This window comes from Chamaea fasciata, unplaced genomic scaffold (assembly GCF_029207755.1).
Source record: "Chamaea fasciata isolate MVZ Bird 193981 ecotype frontalis unplaced genomic scaffold, bChaFas1.0.hap1 SCAF_10, whole genome shotgun sequence".
Taxonomy (NCBI): domain Eukaryota; kingdom Metazoa; phylum Chordata; class Aves; order Passeriformes; family Sylviidae; genus Chamaea; species Chamaea fasciata.
The window spans coordinates 10,140,485-10,168,029 of record NW_027094095.1 but is presented as its reverse complement, the minus strand read 5'-3'; the positions used below and the strand labels follow the sequence as shown (position 1 = coordinate 10,168,029).

At 39.1% G+C, this 27,545-nt stretch overlaps 1 protein-coding gene across 1 annotated transcript in view; it reads right to left on the bottom strand.

The window, feature by feature from the left end:
- The window catches only part of CFH (complement factor H), a 29,663-nt gene extending 8,559 nt beyond the window's left edge, over nt 1-21,104 (bottom strand). Inside the window, exons 1-15 of the mRNA XM_066192274.1 lie at nt 20,706-21,104; nt 16,767-16,952; nt 14,807-14,912; nt 14,021-14,097; nt 12,112-12,306; nt 9,746-9,916; nt 8,057-8,242; nt 6,358-6,558; nt 4,941-5,117; nt 4,409-4,585; nt 3,389-3,565; nt 3,058-3,231; nt 1,713-1,895; nt 857-1,039; nt 152-334 (exon numbers count right to left, since the gene is read on the bottom strand). Coding sequence (XP_066048371.1) covers nt 152-334; nt 857-1,039; nt 1,713-1,895; nt 3,058-3,231; nt 3,389-3,565; nt 4,409-4,585; nt 4,941-5,117; nt 6,358-6,558; nt 8,057-8,242; nt 9,746-9,916; nt 12,112-12,306; nt 14,021-14,097; nt 14,807-14,912; nt 16,767-16,952; nt 20,706-20,766 — 2,437 coding nt within the window. The 5' untranslated portion in view covers nt 20,767-21,104. The remainder of the gene's footprint in view (nt 1-151; nt 335-856; nt 1,040-1,712; nt 1,896-3,057; nt 3,232-3,388; nt 3,566-4,408; nt 4,586-4,940; nt 5,118-6,357; nt 6,559-8,056; nt 8,243-9,745; nt 9,917-12,111; nt 12,307-14,020; nt 14,098-14,806; nt 14,913-16,766; nt 16,953-20,705) is intronic.
- Nucleotides 21,105-27,545: the final 6,441 nt, after the last annotated feature.

Here is a 27,545-nt window from a genome sequence, read left to right as displayed (position 1 = left end):
TACTGCCCAAATGACGGCCACAACTACCCTTTACACAGGATCAAGTAAACATTTCTATTTCAGCCTAGTGACACAGCAATGCTAAGAATCCTTAACAATGAGCATCTATCGTGCCTACATCAAAAGAATTGGTACAAATGTAAAAACACACCTGGACATGCAATCTCTGGTGTCCATCTCCCAGACACACAAGTTGCCTGTTTAACATTTCCATCAGTTAATGTGCATGTGTAGTGTATAACTTTATGGAAGCCAATCTTCCTCCTTGACACGGGATACTGGCCAGAGCGTACCAGCTCAACATCCTGTGGAATTACACATTGAGGGGATGCATCTGGAAAACAATAAAAAGAGCTTAAAAACTACATTTAGATCTGAAAATATGCACTGATGAAGATGTCATCAGTTGTGCAGAAGTTCCACGTGAATTTGAGGAAGAACTTTACTGGGTGGGTGCTGGAGCAGGGAGGTTGGACCAGAAGACCCACTGTGGTCCCTTCCAACCTCACTCATTCTGTGACTCTGTGAGAAGGCCTAATCCACATAAAAGTGGTTAGGGTGGGATAATTAATTACTAACATTGTGGCATAGTCAATTACTAACTCAATTACTTACTTAATTCCTTTTTAGAATTGACTTTAGCCACTGGGCAAGTGTCCATTTCCTTCCCTTTTCAAAGCTGTAGGGGCAGAGTCTTTCCAGGACATGCTTCCATTTAAAAGGAGTACATTAAAACCACTTGGTTGTGATGCATGGAACTATAGCATGTCTGGTTACATACTGATGGCTGAAGTCCTTCAAATTTTCTACACAATTATGTTACACTCACATCTGAAATTTTATGGAAACAGATTACCAGCACAAACAGGTAAAGGCTTCCATTCGCCATTTAGACATTTTATTTTCATCTCCTCAGTATTGCCAGAGCCTGGTTTACATCCACAAGTGACTTCATCCCCATGGGAATACTGACTCTGCTCTGCCTGATGCAGAACCACATTCGGGATAGCGGAAGGTGGTTCACACGGCATTTTGTCTTCTGTTGAAAAGAGCACAAGTATTCCACAATAATACAGGAATCCCATATCAATTGCTGAAAAAACTTAAATAAAAATTACTATCTTTGCATTTGGTGAACCAAACCTACACCCACAACTTGCAGCAACTAAATTTCAACCCAGCTGGAGTAGGTATCTCTTTTTGTCACTTTGCTAAATTGCTCTCCTGTCTTTTCCCTTCTTTTTCCAACACTGGCATCATCCACATGTAGTTTCAGTGGACAGCACCTTCCCAAGCTGTTGGTACATAAACCATAACGAGTAAGGAAACCTTCAATTAATTCCAGTCACCTGAATCACTGATTCTGATCAGTCAAAATTATAATTGATCATACACCTGCACATTTGTAATGTGCCCTTTCAGCTGGAACTATTACAAGAACTGAAACCCATTGTAAGGTCTCGTAGAGGACTGCAGAGCTGTCACCTCTCTGTGAGAAATGCAGTTCCTGCTTTGGACTGGCACTGTTGCAGCAGCAGTGCCAGCACAAGGTCAGCAATGGCTTGTCATGCAATTTCATCTTCTTCTTTTATTACTTTGAACACAACATTACATCTGCAAATACATCATTCTAGTTGTGAAAGTATCTATGAAGTAATAGCCTGCAGGGAATGAACGACTTCTCAGAAGTAAGTAAGAGCTGTGTAGATTACCAATGCAAGAGGGAGGAGGTGACCACTGTCCATCAATACATTCTATTTCCTTTGATCCAACCAACTTCAATTCGCCGTTACATTCATATTGCTTTCTGTCCCCATGCTGGTACAGCTCCACAGAGCCATCAACAATACTTCCATTGGTAATTTCAGGAGGAGGCCCACAGCCTCTGACATACACTGAAATCAAGAGATCAAATCTATGCTCTGAAGTCAGTACTTTCACCACAGTTATATGTTAGGTACAACACAAAACAAACTGAATATATCACTTAAAGCAAAGAAAAATCAGTGGAACGGGTTAAACAGGTCATTGATTTATGCCTTTGAATATCTGGATTTGTGCTGGGCTGGAGACCACAAGCAGATACAGGTGCCCCAGGCTCACTTTTGTCTCCCATGCACTGTCATGGACTCCCATGACTTCCATGCACTGTCAGTGCCTGCTCTGAGAAAAGTGGTTGTCGATAAAACCAACCCAGTTTTAAGGGAAAAGAAAAAAAAAAAAAAAAGCGTTACAAGCATGGTAACTTCAGTAATTTTAAAAGGAAATTGACAATTCCACAAGGAATAACCTATGTCCTAAAAATCACCCAGAAAAAAAAAATTTAAAAAAATATACACAAACAGTATATCAAAGGAATTCACTTTTGATGCAGTGAGTGGAACTCCTATAAAAAGAACTTAAAATGTTCCTGAGCTAAAGAGCCAAATACATGAAATAGCCTTGCTTTTAAAGGCAAAAGAGGGTGACCAAAAAGAAGGATGACAGAGTAAGAGTCTGGGAAAAAAAAAAAAAAGCTGGTTGAGGGGGAAGAAAGGGAGGTGACTTTCTTCTCTCAAGCTTTGTGAAAGCCTATGCACCTCATGAGAGGGCTCAGCACCAGCACAAGAACTCTTCTCAGATGCCAGGAAGTTGTGTTCTAAGTTAAAAAGAATGCTAAGTACGGGGGTATGTATTTTTTCCTTCTGCATGAATGTGCTCATCCTACTATATGAAACTAAGAATTTCACAGGAAAATCCTTCACTGAGGTACTTTTGTTTGGGTCCACCTCTGTGTCATCTCCAAATCTGGTCTTAGCCCTTCAATTTCACCTGATCAGAAAAAAAAAGAAAGCACAGGATGCAATACCTGATGGGTACTATTATTAGGCAATGGCAAAACCAGGACCTTTGGAATATAGTAAGAGAGGACACTGCTCAAATTCATCATTGCCATACTGCACGTTATTTATGCAGTTTTGAACAATAAAACTTTTTTCAAACACAAAAGTAAATAACCTGGTTAATATTTTGTGCAAGTCATTTACCAGCTCAGTTTCAGTACTGCAGAAGAATTACCTTGGCACACTGGTGGTGATGGAAACCATCCAAAGTGGTAGCACTGAGTAGAGGCAGGTCCCACCCTTATGTAGTTTTTTGCACAGGTAAATTTCACAACGTCTCCACTGTGGTATTTGCCCTCCTTGGGAGAGAAATCTCCGTTGCTCAACGGCGGCAACGTACATTCGATTTCTGTGGAGAAAAAGCATTTTAACGTAGAGTGGACAACCTACAGAAAGTACATGAAATGCTCATGGTTAGAACAAAACCAAAGGAAGGCTTAAAGGAAAAAGGTTCACAGGGTGTACGCAGAGAGTGACACTGATTAGCAAACACAAAAATTATTCACCACGACACTGGGGCGCAGGACTCCATTCTCCATTTTTGTCACACATTGTGGTATCAGTTGGCATGTTATTTGTAGTTTTATATCCCTCCAAACATGAATACTCAATTGTATCTTCAGGCATGAACACAGTTTTGTTTGCGTGGTGAATCAAAATGCCCCCCGGTGCTTCACATGATTCTGTAGAATGAAAGAAAGTCAGTGTATTTACTCATCCAGAAACATGGCCCTTTGCAAGCATCATTCCTGTAGGTATATTTGAAACATCAATAATTCTGCATTGTCAGAACATTATTGTAGAATATGCAGCATATTCACATTTGATCTATTGCATTGATCTTCCAAAATTTGTCTAGAAGGAATATTTCGGATCAATATTTCTTCCCTAGATCAAATTATTTCCTCCTGCTACATCTTATTATCCTCATTGTTAATTTAGGTGTCACAGCAAATGGTTTGTACTGGTGTTCCCATGGTACTGGTGTTGAGAGTCAGAAAAAAGCTACAAAATCCTAGGTAAAGGCAATCTAAAAAATGAAAGGACAAGATAAAAGAGCAGCTAAAGTTGGTCAATATTATGCACAACATATAACAAGACAAGATGAAGTCTCTTACTGTAGTACACCTGTGCTCAGGGGAGGAAGGAACTTTGAAATAATGAGTCCTATTTGTCTCTAGTTTGGTCACATTTCAATAAAGTTCTTGCCAGAATGCCTCAGGTCAGAGATGTTGCCTCATAAATTGGGAGTAAACTTGGGCAAATGTATCTTGCATCAGGTAAGAACCACTGAAGAGCTCAGTGATTACCATTAACTCAGTGCTGAAAAGATCCTTTACATTTTCTCTCTATTTCTTGGAGCCTGAGAAAGGTTCATCTCTGGAGGATCCGTCCTCGCAGTCTCCCTCCGCCCAGCAAGAAACCCCAAGACATCCAGGTGACACATCTCTGAGGCCACAGGACACCATGTCCACAGGATACACTGGGGACAAGGACAGGGAGCTCTGAAACCTTTAGCCACTCACTGATGCACTTTGGAGGTGGAGTCCAGCCACTCTCTTGGCACTGTGTGTGTCCTCTGTCTTGTCCTTCTGGAGTCACGAAGCCAGTGTGACATTGATATGACATCTTCTCTTTTAAATCAAATGTTGTCCTCACCGAGTTCCAAAAGCCATTCTCAAAAACAGAACGCTGGCATTTTTCTGAGAGAGACAAGATTCCTTGCAAGTAAAGCACTGCTGAACTACATGCATAAAAATCACAGCAGAAGGATGACAACAGAAGCAGCAGTAGGATTCTGAAAATTGTTTAACACATGGTCACTTGAATACATTTTCCATTTCATACCTTGTTAATACATAATGTTTCATATGATATTTAAATGGGTGGAAGTCTTGGTTGGATGTTCCAGTCTTATATTCTGAGAGAAAACTTTTGTAGTATGTTAAATTCCTTACTGCTAAATCATTCTGTGAAGGAGAGTCTTCATTTTCAGAAATTACTGCTACAACAAACAGTTTAGATAGAAACCTCAGCAAAATACCAGCACACACTCACTTTTACGGGTACATCTCGGAGGAGGTGCCCAGCCATTCCCTGTGCATGTGACTTCTTCATGCTGAGCTTGGTAGTCACTGTAGCAGACATATCTGACTCTTTCACCTGGCTTGTAAGAATCCTTCCACCATTGCTGTACGAAATAACCATTTTCCAGCCCGCTAAGGAAACATTTTTCTAAAGAAGGAAGGAAAGTGCATTTAACCAGAGAAATTTTTTCAGCAAGTAAAGGAAATGAATCCTCAGGAAGCATTACTAACAAACAGGCCCCCAAGCACCTTTCTTAGCCTCGTATGGCAAAAGGACACTTGTGTGCGAACCTGAATAAAAGTGTGCTTTGTTTCAGTGCCTTGTGATTAATGGACCACAGGAACAGAAGTGGAAGTCACTACACACTGTGATCTGAGGTGGCCCAGTAACCAAAAATCTCTGACCTGTTGTTGACAAGCCAGCTTGGCTCACTTCAGTGCTTCTCACATCAGTTTGGTCTGGTATGTCTCTTGAACGCTCATGTATGCCCAAATGAACTGCAGCATTTGCCTCCAGGAGATTTTACCATCTCTGGGGAAGTGCAGCAGCCTCTCAAACCAGCTCTAGAGATTTTAGCAACAGCTTAGCACGCTGGCTCTAAGGCCTCCTGTCCCCAAGAGCCCAGACATCAGGCAGATGGCTGAAGGAATGTTCTATTGTGATATCTGAGTGCCTGCTCCTTTCCTCCAGGCAGGGCTCCACTCATTTCCTGCACTGAGCACCACTCCACTGAGGACAGCGAGGAAAAGAGCAACCTTCTGTCATCCACTTTTGTGCCCTACCAGTAGGTAGGACCTTTGCTGGGACTGAGGATGTGTGACAGGAGGCCTCATCTCGCTGCTTTAGATTAATTTTAAGTCTAATTAAGTTTAAATCAGAGTCAGTGTATCTGGGTCTCTTGCTGTTACCATGATCAATTTCAGCCTAGTGCAAACGTGTGACACCTTTTCAGCTCTAAAAGTTTTCCTAAGGGACCAAGCAATGCTTCTCAGAGAGGATGAAGACTGAAGTGCCAACGTGCCCAAGTCACAAAAGGCAGAATCTATTTCCATAGACTAGAAACTCTGTGTGTGCAGCTGTGGAGCAGATGAGAGTATATGCTTGCGTGTTACCCAGAAGCCAGAAAAGAGGAAGGTTTGTTTCTTACTCTAATGAATATTTTCAGGAGTAAACAATCTTCAAAATCCAATAGCATAATTTCAGACTGTTCCCGGCTGACAGGTTGTGCTCTGCAGAGGGGAAGACAGCCTGGGTGCAGTTCCAGGGGTCAGCTCAAGCACTTTGACTTTCAAAAACTGTTTTGTCTTGCTTTCCATCAGAACAAGTTCTGCTGCACAGACCTTTGATAATTAAACCAGAATGGAGAATACAGTGGAAATGTACTTACTCAGGCATTTTGGCGCTGGAAACCAGCCCCTTTCAGAACAGGTGATTTGAACCCAGTATTTTCCAGTGGGGGTTAAATAGCCATCGAGGCAGTAGTAATATACACTCTGTCCCAATTTTTTGGGGAAGTTATAGTCTCTGTTGTACTCCTCTGAATCAGTTAATTTCCCATTTTCTATAGCTGGGTAGTCACACGGTTTCCCTTGAAACAGAATGTAAGTGCACCAATATCAACACATGCCTGACAAAAAGCTCAGGACACAATTAATTCAGCTTCATCATCTGAGTGTTTTCAGAAATGGAGAGAACCAGGACTTCACACCCTGGCAGATCCTATGGAGCGCAGGAACAATCACATTCTGCTCTCCTAGGGTGTCTGCCTGTGCCTGGAGCTGTGTTAGTTCCCTCAATTCCATTTGCAACCAACAGAAATCCAGCCAGCATTCTCAGCAGAGTCCTGAGGGGAATTTGTGAGACCAAAGGTTCATATTCACTGTACAGTGGGATGACCCTCAATCAAGAGGGTCTTTATTAAATTTGTTATTCTGACCATAAAGGGTGCCCAGTCATCTGGCTCAGATATAGAAACTGAACTGTGAACTCTTAAAATTGAGATGACTCCTACCACTTCCATTTATAACTTTTAGGATCCTGCACCAAAAGCTCTTCCTGACTCTTCTCATTTTTAAAGTTGCAGCATTTTAGTTTTCTTGTCTTGTTTCCACAGACGAACTGACCCTTTCCAGGGACAAGTCCAGGATAGAAGGAGGAGATTCTCAGAAGCTTCCGTTCAACTTTACCCAGGGGTTCCTCCCAAAATGTTCTGACCCAGAGCCTACATGCCAGGGGAGAGCAGATCACCTACTGGATAGACCATTCAATACTGAGTGAAGTGGGCTCAGAATGACAGCTGAGTTTTAGAGCCCAGCTGACACAGAGAAAACATTAACCCAGATACTATAAGAGCATGTTTCAGAAATAGCTCAACTCTCTTATCCAAAGGTTCCCTTACAAGACTGATTTCATCAGGGCTTTTCTCATATTTTAAGCTTTTTTTTTTTTTTTCAGTGAGCAAAAATCAAAGAGTGTTAAATTATGAAACTATCTGCTAATTTATGTATTTGTTTTTTTATACTGTGCCTACTGGGCAAAACTATCAGCACATTTATGGGAATTTTAACCCAAGAAAGAACTCATCAACCATCAAGAATACCTTGCTTTGTTATCCGACAAGTTATAAAATAGACAAAATCCTGTGACTGTCCATACCACCAAATTACAACGCCAAGTAAAAATCTAGAGCTGTGATACTACAAGGAAACACTACAAGGAATCTTCCAATCATTTATCTGTGGTTTGGCTACTTTAAACTCCCCATGTCCTCTAATCCTGACTGGGATGCTATTCCTCAGGTGGAGCACAATCCTCCCTGACAGTGAGCTGACTATAGCGCATTTTAACAGATTGGCAAATACAGTAAGAGGTAATACATGTGTTAATAAATACAATGTAAATCAGGATTATACCAGATTGTTTTTATAGGGGATTTTTCTGAACCATCAAATTAAGCTTTACAGTACAAAGAAAAAAATAAGCAACTATTCCATATCTAATGTTCCTCAAGTTCTGCTCTTAAATTCTTTTCTTTGAGATATTTCCAACAATTCTGCATTGCACCTTCATTCATGATAACTACTTACGGACGCAGGCTGGCTCAGGCACCCAGCCATTCTTGGTGCATTCAGCTGTGTCAGTGTTTCTGCCAGTCATCACTTTAAAATGATACCCATCATCACACTTTACTGTGATTGTTTCACCCACTGTGTACTTGGCTTTTTGAAGTGTAAAGTTCCCAGAGGAAATTACTGGAGGAGAGCATACAATTTCTAAATAAAAACAGGGAAAAAAAAAAAAAAGAATATGTTTAAATTTATTGCTTAAGTTCTTGTTTCCATAGTATATTGGCCATAACTGCATAAAATTGTTAAATGTTTCTTAGACCAAAGCTTACATTTCTTCCTCACTCGTAAAAATGTATGGTTCTGTAAGAGAAGAGTGACAGCTCTTACTATGTTATTTCTATGATGTTATGTTAATTAGAAGATTAAAACTTAATTGCAAAGGGAATGGTTGGAGAAAGAACTGGAAGTCATTAAGCTGAACCTGACTAATTTTTTCCTGTAGATCATTCTGCAGCTGGGTTTTGCTGGGCTCATTTATGGACGCTGTCCCAAAGGAGAGCAGTTTCACTGGCTGGTCCTAAATGCAGAAATAATCATACTTGACTAGGAACTGGTCATTCAAAGGTTGTGTGATTAAGATTAGTGTCCTTCACTGACACTGAAAGTATTTCAACAATTGAAAAAGGTCAAGAATCTTATTCTAAAGCACTCAAGATATCGTTATGCCTAGAGAAGTCAGGCAAACATATTTATAAACCAGAGCCTGTCTTTTGGGGGCTTTTTTGTGTCTTCTTCCAGTTCAGAAAACATCACCAGCACCCTGAGGGCTGGGAGGGGATGACTGTAAGGTAACTCCAGGTTGGTGCTGCTGCAGAGTGAGGGTGGGTGAATCAGTTTTCATGGATGCTCTGCTGAATCCTCTAGGTGCAGTGCTAACCCAGTAGGATCCAGAACCACTAGAATACACCCCAAGTACTGGAGCCCAGCATATCACAGTCTAGAAAAAAGTTTTGTTTGGCACTCCTCAAAGGCAGTATGTTGTTAAACTGTAGGCAATGCATGTTAATTAGTATCATTACTAATCTTGAATCAGAAAGGTCAAAAACTGAGCGGCGCTAAGACTGACAACAAATCTTTATTTATAAAGGAGTCTTTCTGGAAGAGGTCCCAAGAGAGTGAGCGGTGCATAAAATCCTAAAATGTTGGCCTGTTGCCAACATTTTTTTCCCGGTTTCAAGATTTTGGCAACTTCTTGAAGGAAATTCAAGGCACTGATAAATTCCCCAAAATTTCATCAAACTGTTTCAGTTGGGATATGACATGCATATTTGGAGATGTAAATACAGCCTTCAAGTGCTGTAGTTGAATGAAATGAAAGTAAAATCCATGACCCAGAGGGCTGATACCAAACAGGACTAGCCTCAGGAATTATGGATTTGTCACACGAACTGCTCAGAAGGCATTTGAGAGTTTAAAAACAATAGGGAGCTTTAGCATTGTAAATATATTAATTTGTAGAGATTCACACCAAGATTCTGGTTTTGCTACTGCTCTTCATGGAAACTCTTACTCAGTTTTTTGGTCCTCTCAGCACTTAATCCTTTCAGTCTTCATGGATGGATTTGTTTTGTTATGATTGAACTTATTAATCTCAAAAATTACTTCCAAACCCAATCAAAGTAAAAAACCACTTTAGGCAAGACTGACCAGTGCAAGAGGGAGGTGGATTCCATCCTGATTCAGTGCACAGTGTATCTGCTCTGTTACTATATTTGTATCCTTCTTTACAGAAAAACTGCATCAGTTCATTTTCCTTGTAAGTCTTCCTTGGAGAACGAACATATCCATGCAGAATTTCTGGGATGTCACAGATAATTTCTGAAATTGAAACAGACAAAAATCCAGGTATTTTAATTTTTATTTGCTAAGAATAAATTTCTATGACAATAAAAATTAGCATTTTTTGTTTTGGTTTGTGTTGGTTTTTTTGTGGGTTTTTTTTTTCTTTTTTTTTTTTTTTTCCTGCGGGGGTGGGGGTGGTTAGTTTGAATTCACAAAAACTTTTGCATTTGGAAGCTGTTTGGAACTTATTTGAGCACTTACTTGATTCTGGGTTCCAGGTGGAAAATGTGGTGTAGCACAGCTTCAGTTGCAAATTGGTTCATGAGACAGATTTCAGGGCTTTGCTTTGAACTTGAATGGATTTAGAATCAAGAGACAAGGCAGAACCCATTCCAAAATAAGACACTAGCCTACCTGAAATTTAGGATTTTCTAGTTTTCAGATAATCTCTTCGTAATTTCCAACAAATGTGCTCTCAGAGCCAGTAGGTTATGAGTTAAATCATGACATCAAAAGAAGAAAACAAAGTATTTGAAAAATTAACACTAGAATGCTTAATATCTATAAAAGAACATCCGTGTTCCCAGTTCCTTGCCAAACCAAATAAAACCACCAAGATCTTGCAGTTTTCTAAAAATGCTTCATAAAACCAGAAGACATTCAATGTTTTGTTTCCTAGGTCACAGAAGAGGGCATCAAAGAGTTCTCTTGGATTCTTTTACTGAATTTACTTTGTGTTTAGAATGAAATATAGCTCATGGAAACTGCCATTGTTTAATGAAACTCACTATATTCTGCATATGTTAGAAGCATAAATCTTTAATTCCACTTCATGCTGTACAAAATATAATAAATGCAGTTTCAAAGCAGCAAAATGCAGCCCTGGAATTGTGAACAAACCATAAATGTATTTGCCATCCTGACATGCATATTCTGCTCTTCTAAACACATACCTCATGATCAAATAACATAGAAATAATCTAAGAAACTTGATGTTCTGAATATTAAGGTGTTTGTTAGCCTTATCTTCCTGGGATTCATTCTCATACCCTGACAACCCAATCCCATCCATTCTTTGTTCAGAAACTGGGAAGAATAATCCCATCCACCAGTAGCAGCTGCAGGCAGGGCAGTTTGACTGGCTGAAAAGTGGTTTTGCAGAAAACATGTTGGTGGTCCTGATGGACAGAGGCCAGCAATGGTCCTTTGCAGCAAAGAAAACACCCTGGGCTCCACTGGGAAAAGTGCTGCCAGCAGACCAAAAGAGATGATCCTGCCCCTCTACATCTGTCCAGGTCAGAACTCCCAGTAGAGGAAAGACAGGGACATACTGGAGCAGATCCAATAAGGGACAGGAAGATAACTAAGGACTTGGAAAAACTGACAGAGAGAGTTTTAAGAGAGTGTGGAGTAAAGAAGGCTTGGGGGAAGAAGGACAGGTTTTTTTACCTGTGTTAATTCTTGGCTCCAGAGGGGCAGACAGAAATAAAGAGAATGGAACCAGACCTTTCTCACTGGCCACCAGCCACACAGTGAGAAGCAATGGGCATGAGTTGAAATGCAGGAAATGCCACTTCTAAGTTTCAACTAAAGAGAGTTCAACCACTGCAGTGGGTTACCCAGAGAAGCTGTGGAGCTCCATCTCCATTTGGAGATATCAAAGCTGACTGAATGTTCTTGAGCAACTCGGCCCAGCTAATTGCTTTGAGGGACCTTCAGAAGTCCCACACCATCTCACTGATTCTGGGGTTCTGTAAAAACTAAACACGAACCTTCCATATTTTCCAAACACATTACTGTGAGGAAAGAAAAATCCAACTTTTTTTTTATTATTCTATATAGCCCAAGAGTTTAATCCTACTTGTTTACTAAGCTTGGTTCACACAGATTCAAAGTTGTTTTTGATTATTTTTGTTAAATCAACACCGAAGTGGTTGACTCTTATGCAGACATATCAAAGAATTTGACTGCAGCCTGGCAAAACATACAGCTTGTAGGAAAAATGTGGAACAAAGAGATGGTCTATTATGATTATATTAGTATCCTGTACCATTATATTTCTCTTTCTTTTCCTACTTTTTCATATATGTGGTGGAGATTGTCCACAGACAAACAACGTTTAATTGCTGCGAAATAAAGTGAAAACTTTGTGGCTTCCCATATAACAACCACGATTTAGGAGTCTGTGAGAACAAAGCTTAATGACACACAGTAAATAGCGTCCTTTTTACCTTTACACTGAGGCACATCATTACTCCATTTTCCATTAGCAGAGCAAACGATTTCTTCAGCTCCAACAAGCTTGTGTTTTGCATTACATTCAAAATTTACAACCTGGCCAAAGGAATATTCTTGGCCTAGCTCAAATGCACCAGTCATAATTATCTTTCCATTTTCAGGTTCTTGTACAGGTAAACACTTTACCACTGGAAAAACAAAACAAGGAAAGGGGAAAAAAAGTAATTTTGAGTAATTTTAGTCTGTAAAATAAGCTGACACACAAAAATGTAGAAAAACAGAAAAATCACTATAATTTCCTTACACATTTTAAACATATACACTCTAGCTATGTATTCAGATACCATTTGCAGCAAGTGTAATACAAAGCCCTGAGCAGAAAGACAGTGACATAGGAAGGAGCTTTTAGACCCTCTCTCATCATTCTCTTCTCTGCCCTTGAAGACAGGGCATCCACTGAATTAGATGACCTCAGTCAAACTAAATTAACCTAGGATCCTGCATTCTATGCGTGGTTTGCTGAGCCTTGACTGACACCATTAAAATTTGCCAAAATCAGTTGACTTTGTTTAGAGTTCTTCCAAACTGAGTTTGCTTTGGATAGACATCTGGAACAGTGCTGCATTACACACTGCCTACAACAGTTCAGTTATTAACTAAAATTCTAATTAAGGATAGCAAGACAATTGTATTACTAAAGTAAATACAGTGGTAGACATTAATTAGAGCTCCTGTACCTCCCAATTTTGTACCTGCAGAAAAAAAAAATTTAACTTATGTCATCAGATATGTCTTATTAAGGGAAGAAATGACTATCAAAGTTCATTCTTAGATGCTCATATGGATAACACTGAGCAGGTACAAAAGTGGCTTCTGTTTTGTCTACCAAAGCTACTTCTCTCTGACATTTGCTGTCTTAAAAGTCATCTGCCTTTTCCATGAACTCGTATTCTGTGTCTTGGATTCTTCACATTTAGGACATTCTACAAATTCTTTCTTTCACAGGTGATCATATTTCAGTGAAAACTCAACCATGACAGAAATAACTGAGGAGGATTTGAAACTGAAGTATCTTGGTGAGACATGACAAAAAATGTTGGAAACCCTTGCTCCATATAGTGCAGATAGAACTCAGTACCTAAGTGTGAGGGCCCTCAAAATCCAGTAAACTAAATGCAAAGTATCTAAATCCAAGGAAATATCAAACCACAGACAACAAGCTCTAGTCAAGATATCCACTTTCATTTGTTCTTAGAGACCCTTTCCCGATATCAGATGCTTAACCCAAAGAAAAATGTAACTGCTGTCCACACATGTTAAAATAAAGCAGTAAAAAAAATCATCTCTCTGAAGAAGAGGAACCTTATTTTCATGATCATTCAGGTCTGAAACTGGTGAAAAGGTTTCTAGAACCATCATCTGAGCCATCCAGTCCATTGTCTTGATGTCCGTGTGCCCCTTGCTCTCACTCTTGCTTACTGAATGTAAGCATGCTAATAGGGAGACCTTAACAAAATCTCAGTGTTTAGGATGTTCACAAGGATGGAGGAGAAAAGTAGCTAAAAAACTCACACCGTGCCTTCACACTGGTTTGAAACTCATCATCCCAAATGCCATTGGAAATCGCGTTTTGCAGGCAGCTACTCTGTCAGGGCTTTTAGGTGAGGCACAGCTTTAAGCCAATCTGGAAGTGACAGGACTCCGCTGTGTGAAGTGTTTTAACAAAAGCTTGTTGGACTAAAAGAGCTGAGCAGTCACTGTTCACAGGAGGTTCACTCCTGCCTAACTTGAATTTAAACATAGGTGAATTAATACTTGTAAAGCAGTCACAGATTATTTTAGATAGTATCAAACAGATAAAAAGATAATTTGATAGAGAATTAAATGTCAAACACCATTTACCTTCACAGTGAGGGATGTCATTGCTCCATCCATCTGCCTGACACTCACGGTAATTCCTGTGGCTGAGCATCTGGTATCTTACCAAATAAAAAGTAAAAGACTCTAAAAAAGAGTTTCATTATTTGAGAGAAACAACTGTGCTGCTGTTTTTGAAACAAAGGAAGACAGCTTCAGGTGTTCCAGCATAGAATAACCAAAATGTGACAGCACTGAGTAATTTTTTTACCTGCATTTTCCCTGTTTGTTTTCTTTTATTTGCATATGGGAAAACATAAACTCAAATCAGAGAGTAGGAAGGAAGAAGGAAGAAAGCTCCTTCATTACAGAGATAGCAAGCTTTGGCAACATAACAAATGCACTCAGAGGAACGACAACTACTCTTAAACGACAGTGAGGAACTGAAGGGATTAAAGAGAATATTGATTTTAGAATTCTCTTTGTGGAACTCAGGCTAGATTCCAGAAACACAGCAACTGCAAAAACATGGCTGAAGCACTGTACCAAACCTGATTTTCTTTCCAGGAGGAAAATATCCAGACACAGGCACAATATCATGCATTTGACTTGGTGCAATTTTCTCTGGAGAAGATGGATAGAGAATTTTTCAAGCATTCAGTGAAGACACTTAAGTGAGTCTGCCAGAAATGTCTTCCCTTCAAACAATTTTTACAACACATAAGCAAGCATTAAATATTAGTAAGCTGTATTACAGATAACAAATCTATAACTGACAGTATTATTAACACCTTATGTTAATTCCCATACACTGAAAAAAATGAGTATTACCCATCGTTACATCTATACTCAACTCTGGCACCAAACACAAATTCACTTCCAGTAGTAAGTTCAAAGGAACCAAACTCGGTGTCTCCAGGATGCCCACAGGGCTTACCTGATTGAAAAGAAAAGTGAAAAAGCCTCACTTACACCATATACAGGAAGGTGAAAATGAGAAAGACAGCATTTTTCCAGTGATTAGTAGTGAGTATGGGTTTCTGGGGACTTTCAAAAATTCAGATATGGTCAGCATAAGTTCGATTAACCTCTCCTTTTTATCACTATTTTCATAGTTTTCAGTGATAACACACTGGAGGTATGCATATTTAAAGAAAAACAAAATCAAACAAAACCAACCTACCTACAACAAACCTCAAAAAACAAATCAGCATGTTTTATTCCTTTAAAGAGGCTGAACTCATATTCAGTTTTATGAAAAATTTATGGCAATTTTCATACAATTTGTGGCATACTCTGGTCCAAAGACTCCACAAGAGAATCCACCCATGATCAGAAATTAAATTTCCTCCATCTGCTGGGGATTGTGCTGAGTGAAGTGGGGTGATCAAAGGCACAGGAGTTATTTTAGACTTCAGTGCTTGCTGCTCAAAGCTCCCCACAGGACTTTCCTTATGGCCTGGCCCTAACTCTTTGTTTTGGATTCCCAAAAGAGTGGCAAAGATGAGCACACCCTCTCTCTCACTCATCCCCTTCTGATCTCATAATATGGACTGCAAAATAAACTGCATAGCTGAAATCTATTACCCCTCCTCAGCAGAAGGGGTAATATTTATATAATTTCTATAACTTATATGAATAATCTATAATCTATAAAATAATAACTTCCTGATTCTTGTCAAGCAAGGTAATGTAATTCCTGGGGACTATCAACTTCCTCTGTTTTTACCAAGGAAGATGTGTTTGAGTAGGCCCTAAACCTGCTCCAGTGGGATTCAGAGAAAATGGAAATCCCTGATCAAGGTTTCTGTCTCTGTCCTGCCAAGGGACCGTGTACCCCCAGCCTGCGGCACAGCATCCCCTCCTATCTCCCATGCATTCCTTGCGGGTGGCAGCAGCTGCTCACTGGGTGGCAGCATTTGCTAAAACATGCTACAAACCACACCAAATTTTGTACAAGTCCCTATTCACTGACTAGTTACACAATGAAATCCAAACACTGAGACAGAGACTAAGTCTAAAATGTAAAAAAAGCTATAAGTAACTTATTAATTCTTACTCACGGTGTGTATCAATCCCTGTTTGAACAACACCCAGGACTTATATTTATATTCTCAGATCAAGTATTTATATTGTACTAGTAAAAATTTTGTATGTTACATACACAGGCATAACTCCTTGTTTCTGAAATTCCTTTGTGTTCAAAGCTCATTTATTACAGAAAAGTGGTATCTACTGACTAATGATAACAAACTTCAATTTCTTCGGTAATGAATTCTGTATGAGGGTGTGAGATACTTGAAAACTCTCAGCACGGTATTCTAGAGATAATAAATAGCTGCTCTCATCCTAATTGTGAATTGCAGCTTAAAAGAAAAGGCCGGAATAATAATTTCCCACTTGCAAGGAATTATATCTTTCATAGAACTAGTTGAATAAACTGTCTCTTGACTGATACTCAGAAGCTAGGTTTGTGCTTTATCTTGCTTAGAATAAAAAATTTTGAAAGCAAATTAAAATTTTGAACTTAATAATTGATTTAAATAATGTAAATTGGGTTAATAAGGCTGGCCTAGAGTAAGATCTTTGGTAATGAAAAAAAATAAATCCTTTGATCTGGAGAAAAGGAACTTTTAAAAAGTTCCCTTATGCACACACGCTTTTCAGGGTGACATTTTAAAGAGTGCAGAAACAAATAATTTACAAGCAGAGGTACAATTTCACACTGACATCATTGGCAAGTAATATGGCCTGCCAGAACAAATGTCTGCAGATATTTTTGCATACTTACTTTTGCATTCTATCACTGGGTCCAGCTGCTTCCATGCTCCATCAACGCACCGAAACGCAACTCTTCCAATTTTCACATATCCAGGCCGACAGCTGTATGTTGCTAGAGTCCCATGTGGATAGGGAGGCTTGTCCCAACTTTTAGTAGGCACTTCTTTTATCCTCCTAGGAGGGGGTTCTTCACAAGCTAAAAATTTTAAATAAAAACATTTGTGACTGAAGTACGTGGTACAAACACCAAAACAATCTTGCAATAGGAAAGGCAGCAAGAAACCCTGGGGCCATTTGTGACCAAACTAACGTGTTTTCTACTGAATCAGCACAAAATAGGAAACTGACAAGGATCCACATTTTGCAGGGATGTGAACATTTAGAATCACGCAGGAATAGCCAGGTGCCAAGGAACCGCCCAGCACAGTGATGGTTCACGAAACAGATTTTAGTTACAATGCCTGAGAGGAGATCAGTGCCCTGGTTCCAACCACAGACACCTCCCACTCTTCCATCTGCAGGAGCTGCTCCAGGCCTGTCCTTCCACTGCCACAGAGAACAACTTTGTGCACTCCCGAGTTTCCTTTCAAACTGTTTTCTTCTCCAGCCACCACTACCTTCACTGACATTTTTTCACTTGTCATTTGATTAAGTTCTGCCAAACCTCTCACCTTTACATTACCTACACTTTCTCTCCAGGCTCAGATCACCTGATATTCCAAAACTTATTTCCTCTTGTTCCTTACTAAACAAAATAATTATTCTGGGTATTCACTCTGATCTTTAGCTTCCAAGCATTTTGACTCAGTTTGGGGAGTGGATGGAAGTGTCTGGTATTTCTTATTAGCGCAATATCATACAATCCTTGCCCAAAAGCTCCTTTCTGGGCCTTCTTCAGTGCACATGAAAAGTACAGCCAAGTTCACACGAGCTACAACAAATTAACCTGAACTAATTTTATTAATAAGTTCCTCAACAGCTTGAGAATGAGAAAAGTCAGACTAAAGGGGAAAGAAGCAAATGTTGGGAAACTGTTAACGAAAGAACAGATGATTTTGTCAAGAAAGAATTGCCTTAATTTCAGTGACTAATTTTCAGTGCCTGGATGACTGAAATGTACACATTTTAGAAACTGAAGCTTCACCCAGAGTAACAAAGTCTGAATAGTCTAGCTAATTAAATGCAATGAACTCTGTTTTCCCTCTGAACATGAAAGGTGAGCATTCATCAGGAATAAATAGAACAAGCCCTGAGAAATAAAGCCTTGGAGAAGGAATGAAAGCTCTGTATAGAAAGTAAATGGGAGAAGAAATGTCCACCAGGGAAGGAAACCCCTTGGTGAGTAGATTCATTACTCAGCAGAGACCTGGCACAGATGTCCTCTCCCCAGGTTAGCTGTAAGGCCACGGGTTTGAGGAAGCAGCAGTATTCTCACTGAAACCTTCCCAAGGGTTGTCCAGGTGCTGCCTGGAAATAGGACTACGGGAGTAATCTTTGGGATCTTTCCTCATGTGAGGGATGCAGGAATAAAGTTCACTGAACTGCACTGCAGATACCACACCACACTTTATATAGCTGATGTGGAAGAAGGTGTATTTGATCTGCTCACTTTGTGTGAGAAACCCCAGATTGTGGAAAGTGAGCTTCCCTTGAGTTTACAAAGACCCTTGAGAACTAATTTGCTGTATTTCAGTCAGGGGAGTACCGACCAAATTAGAGGCATAATTTTATAAAATTCTTTTTAAAAGAGGAAAAAAAGATTTGTTGCAAAAAAAAAGCCTGTATAATTTTAAGTGTTCTTTATGGCATTTTGAATATAAAGAAAATAATGTTAATTGTGAGCTTTAAAAATGTTAGTTTGGTTGTTTTAAGAAGCCAGAAGAATTAGACAAGCTTTGACAGCACTGCTGATGTGCTAAAGGAAGAATGTACCCACACATTCATGTTTTTTTTCCAATTACCTGGAAAAGTATTCTCCCTCCTATGAATGATTACATCTGAATAAGAATTATTGTTTCTGTGCACTAGAGGGTACTAGGCTACTCTAAAAAACATAGGAGAGACATTTTTAGCAAGAAAAGAGACTCAAATTCCAACATTTTTGCAAAATGTAGGAATAAGCAAAATGAACAGGAATCCTCTAGCTGGTAATTTAAAATGTGTTAAAATGGTTACTTTACCCCAAAGGTTCTTTGTAATGATGAGAAAAATAATGCTTCTAATTCCACATATTTTTAATTAGACCTTTTTTGAATTAGCACATTCAGTTTGCAAGCTGAGAGCACACACTGAAATCTATAATTTTATAAAAAAAGGTTACTGAGTACTGGGAGAGCTTCTCTATTCCTTCCTCTGAATTGTATCATATTTTTATTGTCTGTTGTTCAGAATGCAGCACCCTAACTCCTCCTCGTTCACATTGAACTCCCTACCCAAAATGAAAGATAATCTCCTTAGTCTCTTCACCATCAGTGAGACGTGCTGGGTCTTGCTGGGCTTTATGTCAACTCTTCCCCATTCCAGCCCTGATGATAAGCAGCTCCTCAGTGGTCTGAGGTGAAGAAATCTGTTGCAGGTTGTACTTCAAAACTACATTAATTCCATCACAAACTTACTCTATGTACTCACCAATACTGGAGGGTTTTATTTCTTTATTAAAAAGCATGCACTGAATGGATACCTTCCAATCCCTTACTGACAGACCAGGAGAGCAGGAACTACTCATTCAGTATTTACATGGGACTTGACCTCAGTTAGAAATAGCTCAAGCTGCTTTTTTTTGCCAACAATATGCTGGTAGCAGCTTCTACAAAGTACAAGCACAGTTACAAATCCAGGTACCAGTGGTTCTTAGTCCTTCTGCAAAACCCGGCTCTCAGAACAACTCTCACAGACTTTCAGCATGAAGCTTAAACAAGAATCCAGCATGACCCACGGTAATAGTTGTCCTAGATAAATAAAATTTTGCTACATTCACATTTCTTTCCAAACTCCCTGACCTAAAAAAAAGGACAGGGGAAACAAAGTGCAAATTCAGGCAAACTTTAGTTTCAAATTCCCGAACTTTCCCGCACTTCTTTGCAAATAAATTAGACTATTAGTTGCTTAGAGGCAATATTTATTTATATTTAATTAAGATAGAACACTCCTTTAATTTCCTGATTTTTCAAAGGTTTTCAAAGTAAAATCCATTGGATTTTTTTGATTAATATGGTCTTCATAGCTTTCAACTAAAATTAAAACCAATCTGAACCAGGCAAAAACATACTAGCTCAAAACTACACAGCACCCTCTGCACAACACTCTATGTAAAGAAACTCAGACATAAAGCAAAGAAGTTAAATAACTAAGGATACACTAAATAATATAAACACAAACCAAGAAAAATACATTGAACAGAGAAACAGAAAACATCAGAGGTTTCTGAAAAGATACATAGAATACTAGCTACCTCTTTAAACATGAAAAAAGCGTACCTGTAAATATTTATCTCCTTTCCTAGACTAAAAGCAGTCAGTCAATAGATATATTAGAAGCTTTTCAGTCAATATAGTAATCATTCACCTTCCGCAGATCACCTCACGGGTTATTTCAGATGGAAACAAAATATTCCATAAATGTGCATTTCTATTTTAATCTAACCAGTTGCTTCCTGGTTTTAGATATTAGAATTAGCAAACATAATTAAAAGAAAACTAGTGGTCTAGCTCCATTTTATAGTGATATCATCATTAAAAAGGTCGGGCAACAGATAAATAACAGCAGTAGTTATGCAAAGAAAAAGGTGAAAGTAATCCTACGACAGGACGCTAAATACTGAAGGTGCTAAATGCTGTCAGAAGAAATGTCAATTAACGTCAGAAGTTCATGAAAAAAAACCTACAGTGCCTTTGCATATTGCTTTAGTTACCCTCCTCACATACACCGTAAGACAGGAGTTAAGGCTTACCTCTTTGTGCAGCACAATGCATCCAACACAAGAGCAGAGCTGCATAGCCCAGGAATAACATTCTAGAGATTCAAAACCTCAGAAAACACATCCAGTACTGTAGCCTACTCTTTTTTTTTATTACTTTGTGTTACTTCCACTCCTTTTTGCTTAACTGCTCCATGGACTGACCTTGCAAAACATTTATACTCTGATTTCAGCAGTCACTTCCCCTAAACCTCTTGCAACACACAAGTGTTCCTTTTTTTTTTTTAATCCCCTCTCTAAACCTTGCTAAATGAATAAATAAACAAATGCCTGGCAATTTAGGTTGACACATTCCTTTCCCTGTGGTCTGCTTGTTTTTACATCACACTTTTTTCTTTCCATATTTATCTCTTCCATGATCATATAAGGTTATGTCTTTTAATGGCTAAAAGTTGTACAAATAAATTATTTTGCAATTCCTTGTTAATCATATGCTTAGTTAGAAAACAAATTCATGTTAATTGTGTGTAAAAATGAACTTCTCTACACATATAATTCAAAATGCATGTTGCAAACAATCAAAAACAGCAAGCAAGACTTAGGGGTCACTCACTGGTTCTTACAGATCACCAACTACCCACAGCAAAGGAAATGTATTTGGTCATATCCCTCATTAAAAACCCCCAGGTGATGTTGAAGCACTTCAGTATCTCATGAGAAAGATCTGAATGGATTGTAAGAAAAATAATTAACTTTCCAAAGAAAAATATAAAACCATGCAAAAAGAACTATATGCCTAACAAAGGAACATCTCACGGGTTTACATAACCAACTGTCTTATCAAGAGTTTCATGAAATGTCTTGGCTTTACAAGTGTTCTCCAGTGGAAATGTAGATCATAAGAAGAGATTTATTTGAGACTGAGAATTAGGGGGAAGAAAATGTAATAGTACAAAGTGCTCACTTTGTGAGCATGGACACAAACCAGCTACAGGCCAGATGTCCCACAGTGGTGATATGTGACTGGATGGAGTACACACAGATCCATCTTGTATAGGTTCCCAAAAACCCACAAAACACATCCTTAAAAATCACTAGCTTAGTTAGTGAGCTGCTATAGGATAAAAACAAGTGTCTACAGAACAGATCTCAAATCAAACCTCAATTCCACAGCATTTACAGCAGTTAAAACTTTTTCTGTTCTTAAAATGCAGGTGGAATTTTTTTTTTTAACTTCAGGCTGTGTTTTCCATCATCGCTTCTAAGAAATGGTCTTAGTAAAACTGGCATTCATCTGTTTCTCCTACAGTAATGACTTCAGAGATCATAATGCCTCTTCCTTTCCTTTCCCCTTGACAAATGGCTCTTGTGGAGAATGAACTCTCACCATGCTCCATGACCCTGTGATGATCGATCTGCATCCAGTCTGCAGTTACTGGTGCACACCTTATCAGTAAATGGATATTTCATGCACCTGTCGAAGTTGCAATTTCTCCAGTTTTAAGTATTAAATAGTCTGATGTCATGAAGCTCAAACTAGTTCAGGTTTTGTCAAACTGCTTTTGGGTTATTAAACCACTTGTCAAATAATTACGGACTTGAAACACAAAGTTACTTTCAGGTACAGCTGAACCAGAACTGGAATTGAAACGATACCATAAGTTGCCTGACTGCTCTCTACAAATACAGGCATTGCTAAAACTATTTAAGCTAAAAGATAACATCAGCAAAAACAGATATAAAATGTCTATGAATAAATTTAAGCGGAAAATTAGAAAACTCAGGTGATAAAGCTTTGAAGCGATATTTGTATACACATAACACAGGCCTATACAAAGAAACCATCTTCAATCACAATGCAAGGGACCAGACTCAGTCCTTTCCAGTCCTGGGTTTGTGATCTTCTTAGGTCATTTATTAAACTTACCCTAGGCAAATGAAAATAGAATCAGCATCTTAAACTTTCTTTCCTTCCTCACTTCTTCCATGGGCTATCAGTTTAAAATCTATTGTCTTTAACTGGGTCTCACTTGGTTTAGCCACCTCCAGTCTCTACCAAGACAGAGCACACAGACAAACCATGCCTCAGGACCTCTAAGGCAAGGAGAAAAAAACCTCATCTTTAGAGTTTACCTCCTACTCATGAGAAAGGCAGGAACATCTAAGTAGTTATGCAACCAAAGACAGCTGGATTTTATCTAAGGAAGCGAAATTACTTGCTTTGAGAATTGGTGTGACTGCACTCAAAATACTGCAGCGGACACAGCCAGACAGCCACAATATCACCACATATGCCCTGCACAAGCAAAACTGCATGTCAAGATGTGAGATCATAGGAAAGTAGAAGTTGGAAGTTATCTTGCCTAAAACTCCTCCACAAGCCAGTCAGTGTGAAGTCAGAATAAGCTGCTCAGGTTTTTATTAGTTCCTTACTCAACATGGAGGCTTAACATCAAAGCTCAGAGTGTTTGTTCAAACTGGAATAATTTTGAGAACAGCGTTTGGAAGCCATTTTGTATTAGGAAAACAGATCTGAGGAAGTCAATGTATTCCATAGGGGACTAATGATAACTAGTAATAGGAGCTTAATTAGCCACAGCTGAAATCTCTGGCCAGTATAATTTCAGCAGGTTCTAACAGCATGCTTGCTGTCACACTTGAGTTTAATGACCTCATTAGAGCACACAGAAGTCTAGCATCAGCCACTGCTTTGCCCAACAATTGTCATGAAAATGTCCTCTCCCACAGTATTAATAGTTAGACTGCCTTTGCAACCTCAACATTTGTATCTCCTCCCACTGGCACACAACTTCTGTGACTCATAATTACATTAACACATCATGTAACAGCTACAACCACAACCTAAGGCTGTGACTGGGAAAACTGCTCAGAGTTTGCTTCATTCAAACCAAATCATAAACAAACTGGTTTACTGATTTATTAACAGAACACAATTAACTGGCAATCAGTGGAATGTACTTTCAGGTTCAGTATGGGCAATAAAATGTTAAACAAAATGTTAATAAACACCTAAAAATAAAGATTCTTTCTTCACTAATCCCCCAAAGTTCTAATCATGCACAAAAAGCTCTGCACCCACCCATGGCTATACACAGTTTCCCTCTCACAGGTATTCTGTAGGAGATGTGGGTACTTATTGTGTACTTTGATGCTCCTTCCCACCTGCCAAGGCATGCAGCAGGGAGGGAGCACCACTCCCCCAGCTGTGAGTCCCTACCTGTCACACCTGCCCAGTCACCTCTGGAGCTTGACCAAGGCTGCTGCCTTGTTGTCTTGGTTTGGGAAAAGAAGGAACAAACCTAACCCCCAGCACATGTCCACACAGAATTTTTGATGCCAGCGGATGAACAGTGTCAAACCCACCTCTTCTGTTTTTGACTACTTGCTCCATTTCCACTGTTTTCTCTCCTGTTACAATTTCATTTGTCTCACACATTTCTTTTCAAATTGGCCCTTCCCTTATTTCAGAAGTCACTTGCTAACTCCCTAGCAGTTTGTCATTCCCTTTAACAGGATAAGCTGTGGCGTAGGCACTCTCAGACAGGTTTGGATGCTTGCATTTGAATTCCTGTCTTAACAGCTATTGCTGTTCAGGCCATTTTACCAAGAATGGGTCATGGGAGCACCCTTGCAAACAGAAACACAGTATTAGGAATTCTTTAGGAAAATACCTTCAGCTTCTTCTAAGGTAAATTAGGTAACAGCACGTGCTTAGACAGGAGATATATCATGTCCAATTCTAAAAGTAATATAAACACACTTCTGATTACTCGTGTTTAAGTGTCACCTCATTCTCCTGCCTTGGTGCTCTATACTCAAAAGTGAAGTGAAAATTACTTGAAAAGGTGTTCTTTGCAAAAAAAGATGTTCTCCTCCTATATAAAAGCAGCTGTCAGTAACCCTACTTTTAAATGAAGTAAGTCCTCCTACTCGCAGCCAAGTGAAGACTTACTGGAAGGCAATTCCCAGGTTATCACCATTTCCCAGCAGCTTGTTCTCCTGTGACGCAGTGCTGCTGCTCTCCTGTTCCTACAGCTCCTTTCCAGGTCACTACAGATTCCAGAGGGACAGAGCACTGTCCCTTTCAGATCTGTCTTAGCACAGAGGAATAAAAGGATCAGGTCATATTGGATACCCTGTTTCTGAAACAATTCTCTAAAGATGGTGCTTGCAGTGCAGAGTCCTGCTCACTGGACTATGGAAAACATCCTTTCTACTTACCAACACTGCAGTCTAGTCAGATACATGAAACCACCTTTTTTTTTTTTTTTTTTTTTTTTTTTTTGGTAATGCTTTCAGAGGAATTATCAAATTTGAAATCCCTCATTTTGCTTTCTGCCCTAGCTTCAGAGCTTTACAGTGACCTTAAAACTCTGTTCTCACTTTGGGCTATTTCAGTCTGTTACTGTTTCTGAATCACTATCAAACCTTTCATGCCAGTAGAACAGTCTGCTACTGCACAATCATTTAAAAAAACAGGCATCATGTGGAAAGATAGGAGGACTCCAAGAACATTTTTTCCTCTGAAGTTTAAACAATTCCAAACATTGCAGCATCGCACTCTGGAAGGTATATCAGACAATAAAATAAAGAGATATGCAAAATAGACAGTAAAAAGTAAACAGGATAAATAAAGATTTAAAGGTTTATAAGAATAGCAAGACTTATTTAGAAATAAATTGTCCTTTAAAAAAACAAAACCAGCATGGAGCAGTCTGGAGCTTGTAAAAAAATACGATTATGATTTTTTTTCAAAGTTTTATTGTGTATCAGTAGCATTTTCCCAATGGCTGCACTTTCCTAAAGGACAATTAAAGTTACCATCAACTCTCCCTGTTACTAGTCCAGCATATGACCCAGCTACCTAGCAAGGAGGTGATGCAAGCATTTCTTTCTGCAAAAACTTATTGGGCTACACTCTCATTTTTATGCTATGGTAATACTCAGACCCCACCTCCAGACTTTACTGTAAAATTGAGAATAAACCAAACATGGGCCTTATCCCCAAAAGCCAAGAATCCAGTAAGGTGTCACAAAAGTACACTTAAACTAGCGAAGAAAAAAAAGAACAAACTCAATAAGCTCTTGTTGCCCTAACTTTTTAGGAAGTCCTTTTAAAGAAAGGGATGTGAAAGAGAAGAGTGGGATGGCAGTGACAATTCCTTTGCAGCAAGGGAGAAATAAGAAAATTAAGGTGCTTTCTCATTATAATGCATGGGAACAGAAGCTGTTAGGGAAAGATACAAGACAAGTAATCATCTGAATAGGAAATGATACATAAGAATAAGGCAGAGTCCATGCAGCTGTTGGAGTTGAAATGGAAATAAACAGTTGCTCCTTGTTCTAGCAGTTTTAGTGTTATGGTCACAAAAATAGAGAAGATAAAACAGGCTGCCCTTATCCACCAGTAACTGATGTACAAAATGGGCCTAAGAAATTGTATTTTAGATAACACGAAGAAAATGTGCAAGAACAAGATATTGTGGAGGTAAGGATCTAAAAGTACAATCTCAAAGTGCTGTGGGCTCTACAAATGTTGCACTGCTCAGCAACATCCCTTTGCTTTCCATCAGTCTCAAGAAGCACAAATATTGGGTAAAGGCAAACCAAAGGCTATAGAACTTTCAGGTCATTTTGCCCTCCTCCAACTCAATGCTCCCTTTGGCATCCTGGCCAAGGTCCATTACTAAGGATTATCAGTGTGCAATAGTTTTAAAAATTCAAAATTGCAGTCAATGAATTTAAATCCGTTCAGACGTTCACTGATGTAGTCTTTAGTCCTACACTCCACATCGCTAAAAACCAATCCTGTACCAAGGTAGGCAAACAGGGAGCTTCCTCAAAACACACCTCTCACCAGGTTTTGCTCCAGATTTGATTTAACCTCTCAGATCCATTCAGATTCCAGGATGCTGAGACTCAGTCCAGCACACCTAATTTTAGTCCAATAAGGCACCTGTACTTCAGATTTAAGATTGCTTTTGCAGTTGATGGTCTGAAAGCCCCAGGAATAAAAAAGAAGATGATAACAAATTTCTTGAAAAAGCAAAAAATGTTGTTTACTACCTGAGAAGTATACCTTTCTTAATGCTGAAATTCAGTTTTCTGATGTAAGGAATATTTATCAGCAAGGACTCTTCAGAGTTCCATCTAGGTACATTTCAACAGATATAGCCATGATGCTTTTTCTACAGACTATTTTGAAAGTGAAATTGCAGCCAAAGTAAATAAAAGACTATTGAAGTACAGTTCACTAATCGAAACCCCAAATAATTTTTGAACTCTGAATGCTGAGTCCCAAAACATTCTATTCAGCTACCAAAGGTACAGAACTGTTCCATGGACTGCCAGCACTGTGCGTACTCTAGTTCCCTGTTCTAGCCTTAAACCCAAAGCCACACAGACATACTTGAGTGAGGACTGATCACCTGGCAGAAATGTGAGAGTTCCAAAGCTCCCAACAGCAATACAATCATCCAGATGCTTCTTAATTATGGGCAAGAAAAATAAAAATGTAGAAAAAAGAGACTTGGGAAAAAAACCTCAAAATGAGCTTGATTTATTTTTTTTAGCCGATCAGTTTTTCAGCCTGGCTAACCCTTTAGTAACACCAACAGACAAATAAAAAATAAACACACAAACTCTGCAGAGAGGTTACTTCCACTGACCAGCAGCCCAGACTACACCTTACAGTAAGTGTCTTGTGCATGTCTGCTGAGTTACCCAAATGCCATCTGGACAATACCAGACTAGCTTCCTTGAAAGGAAAATAAATACAAGTTACTCATGTTACAGAACTCTTTAAAAGGATTACTGTTCATTTGCTTCATAAATGTCTTGTCCTTCTTCACT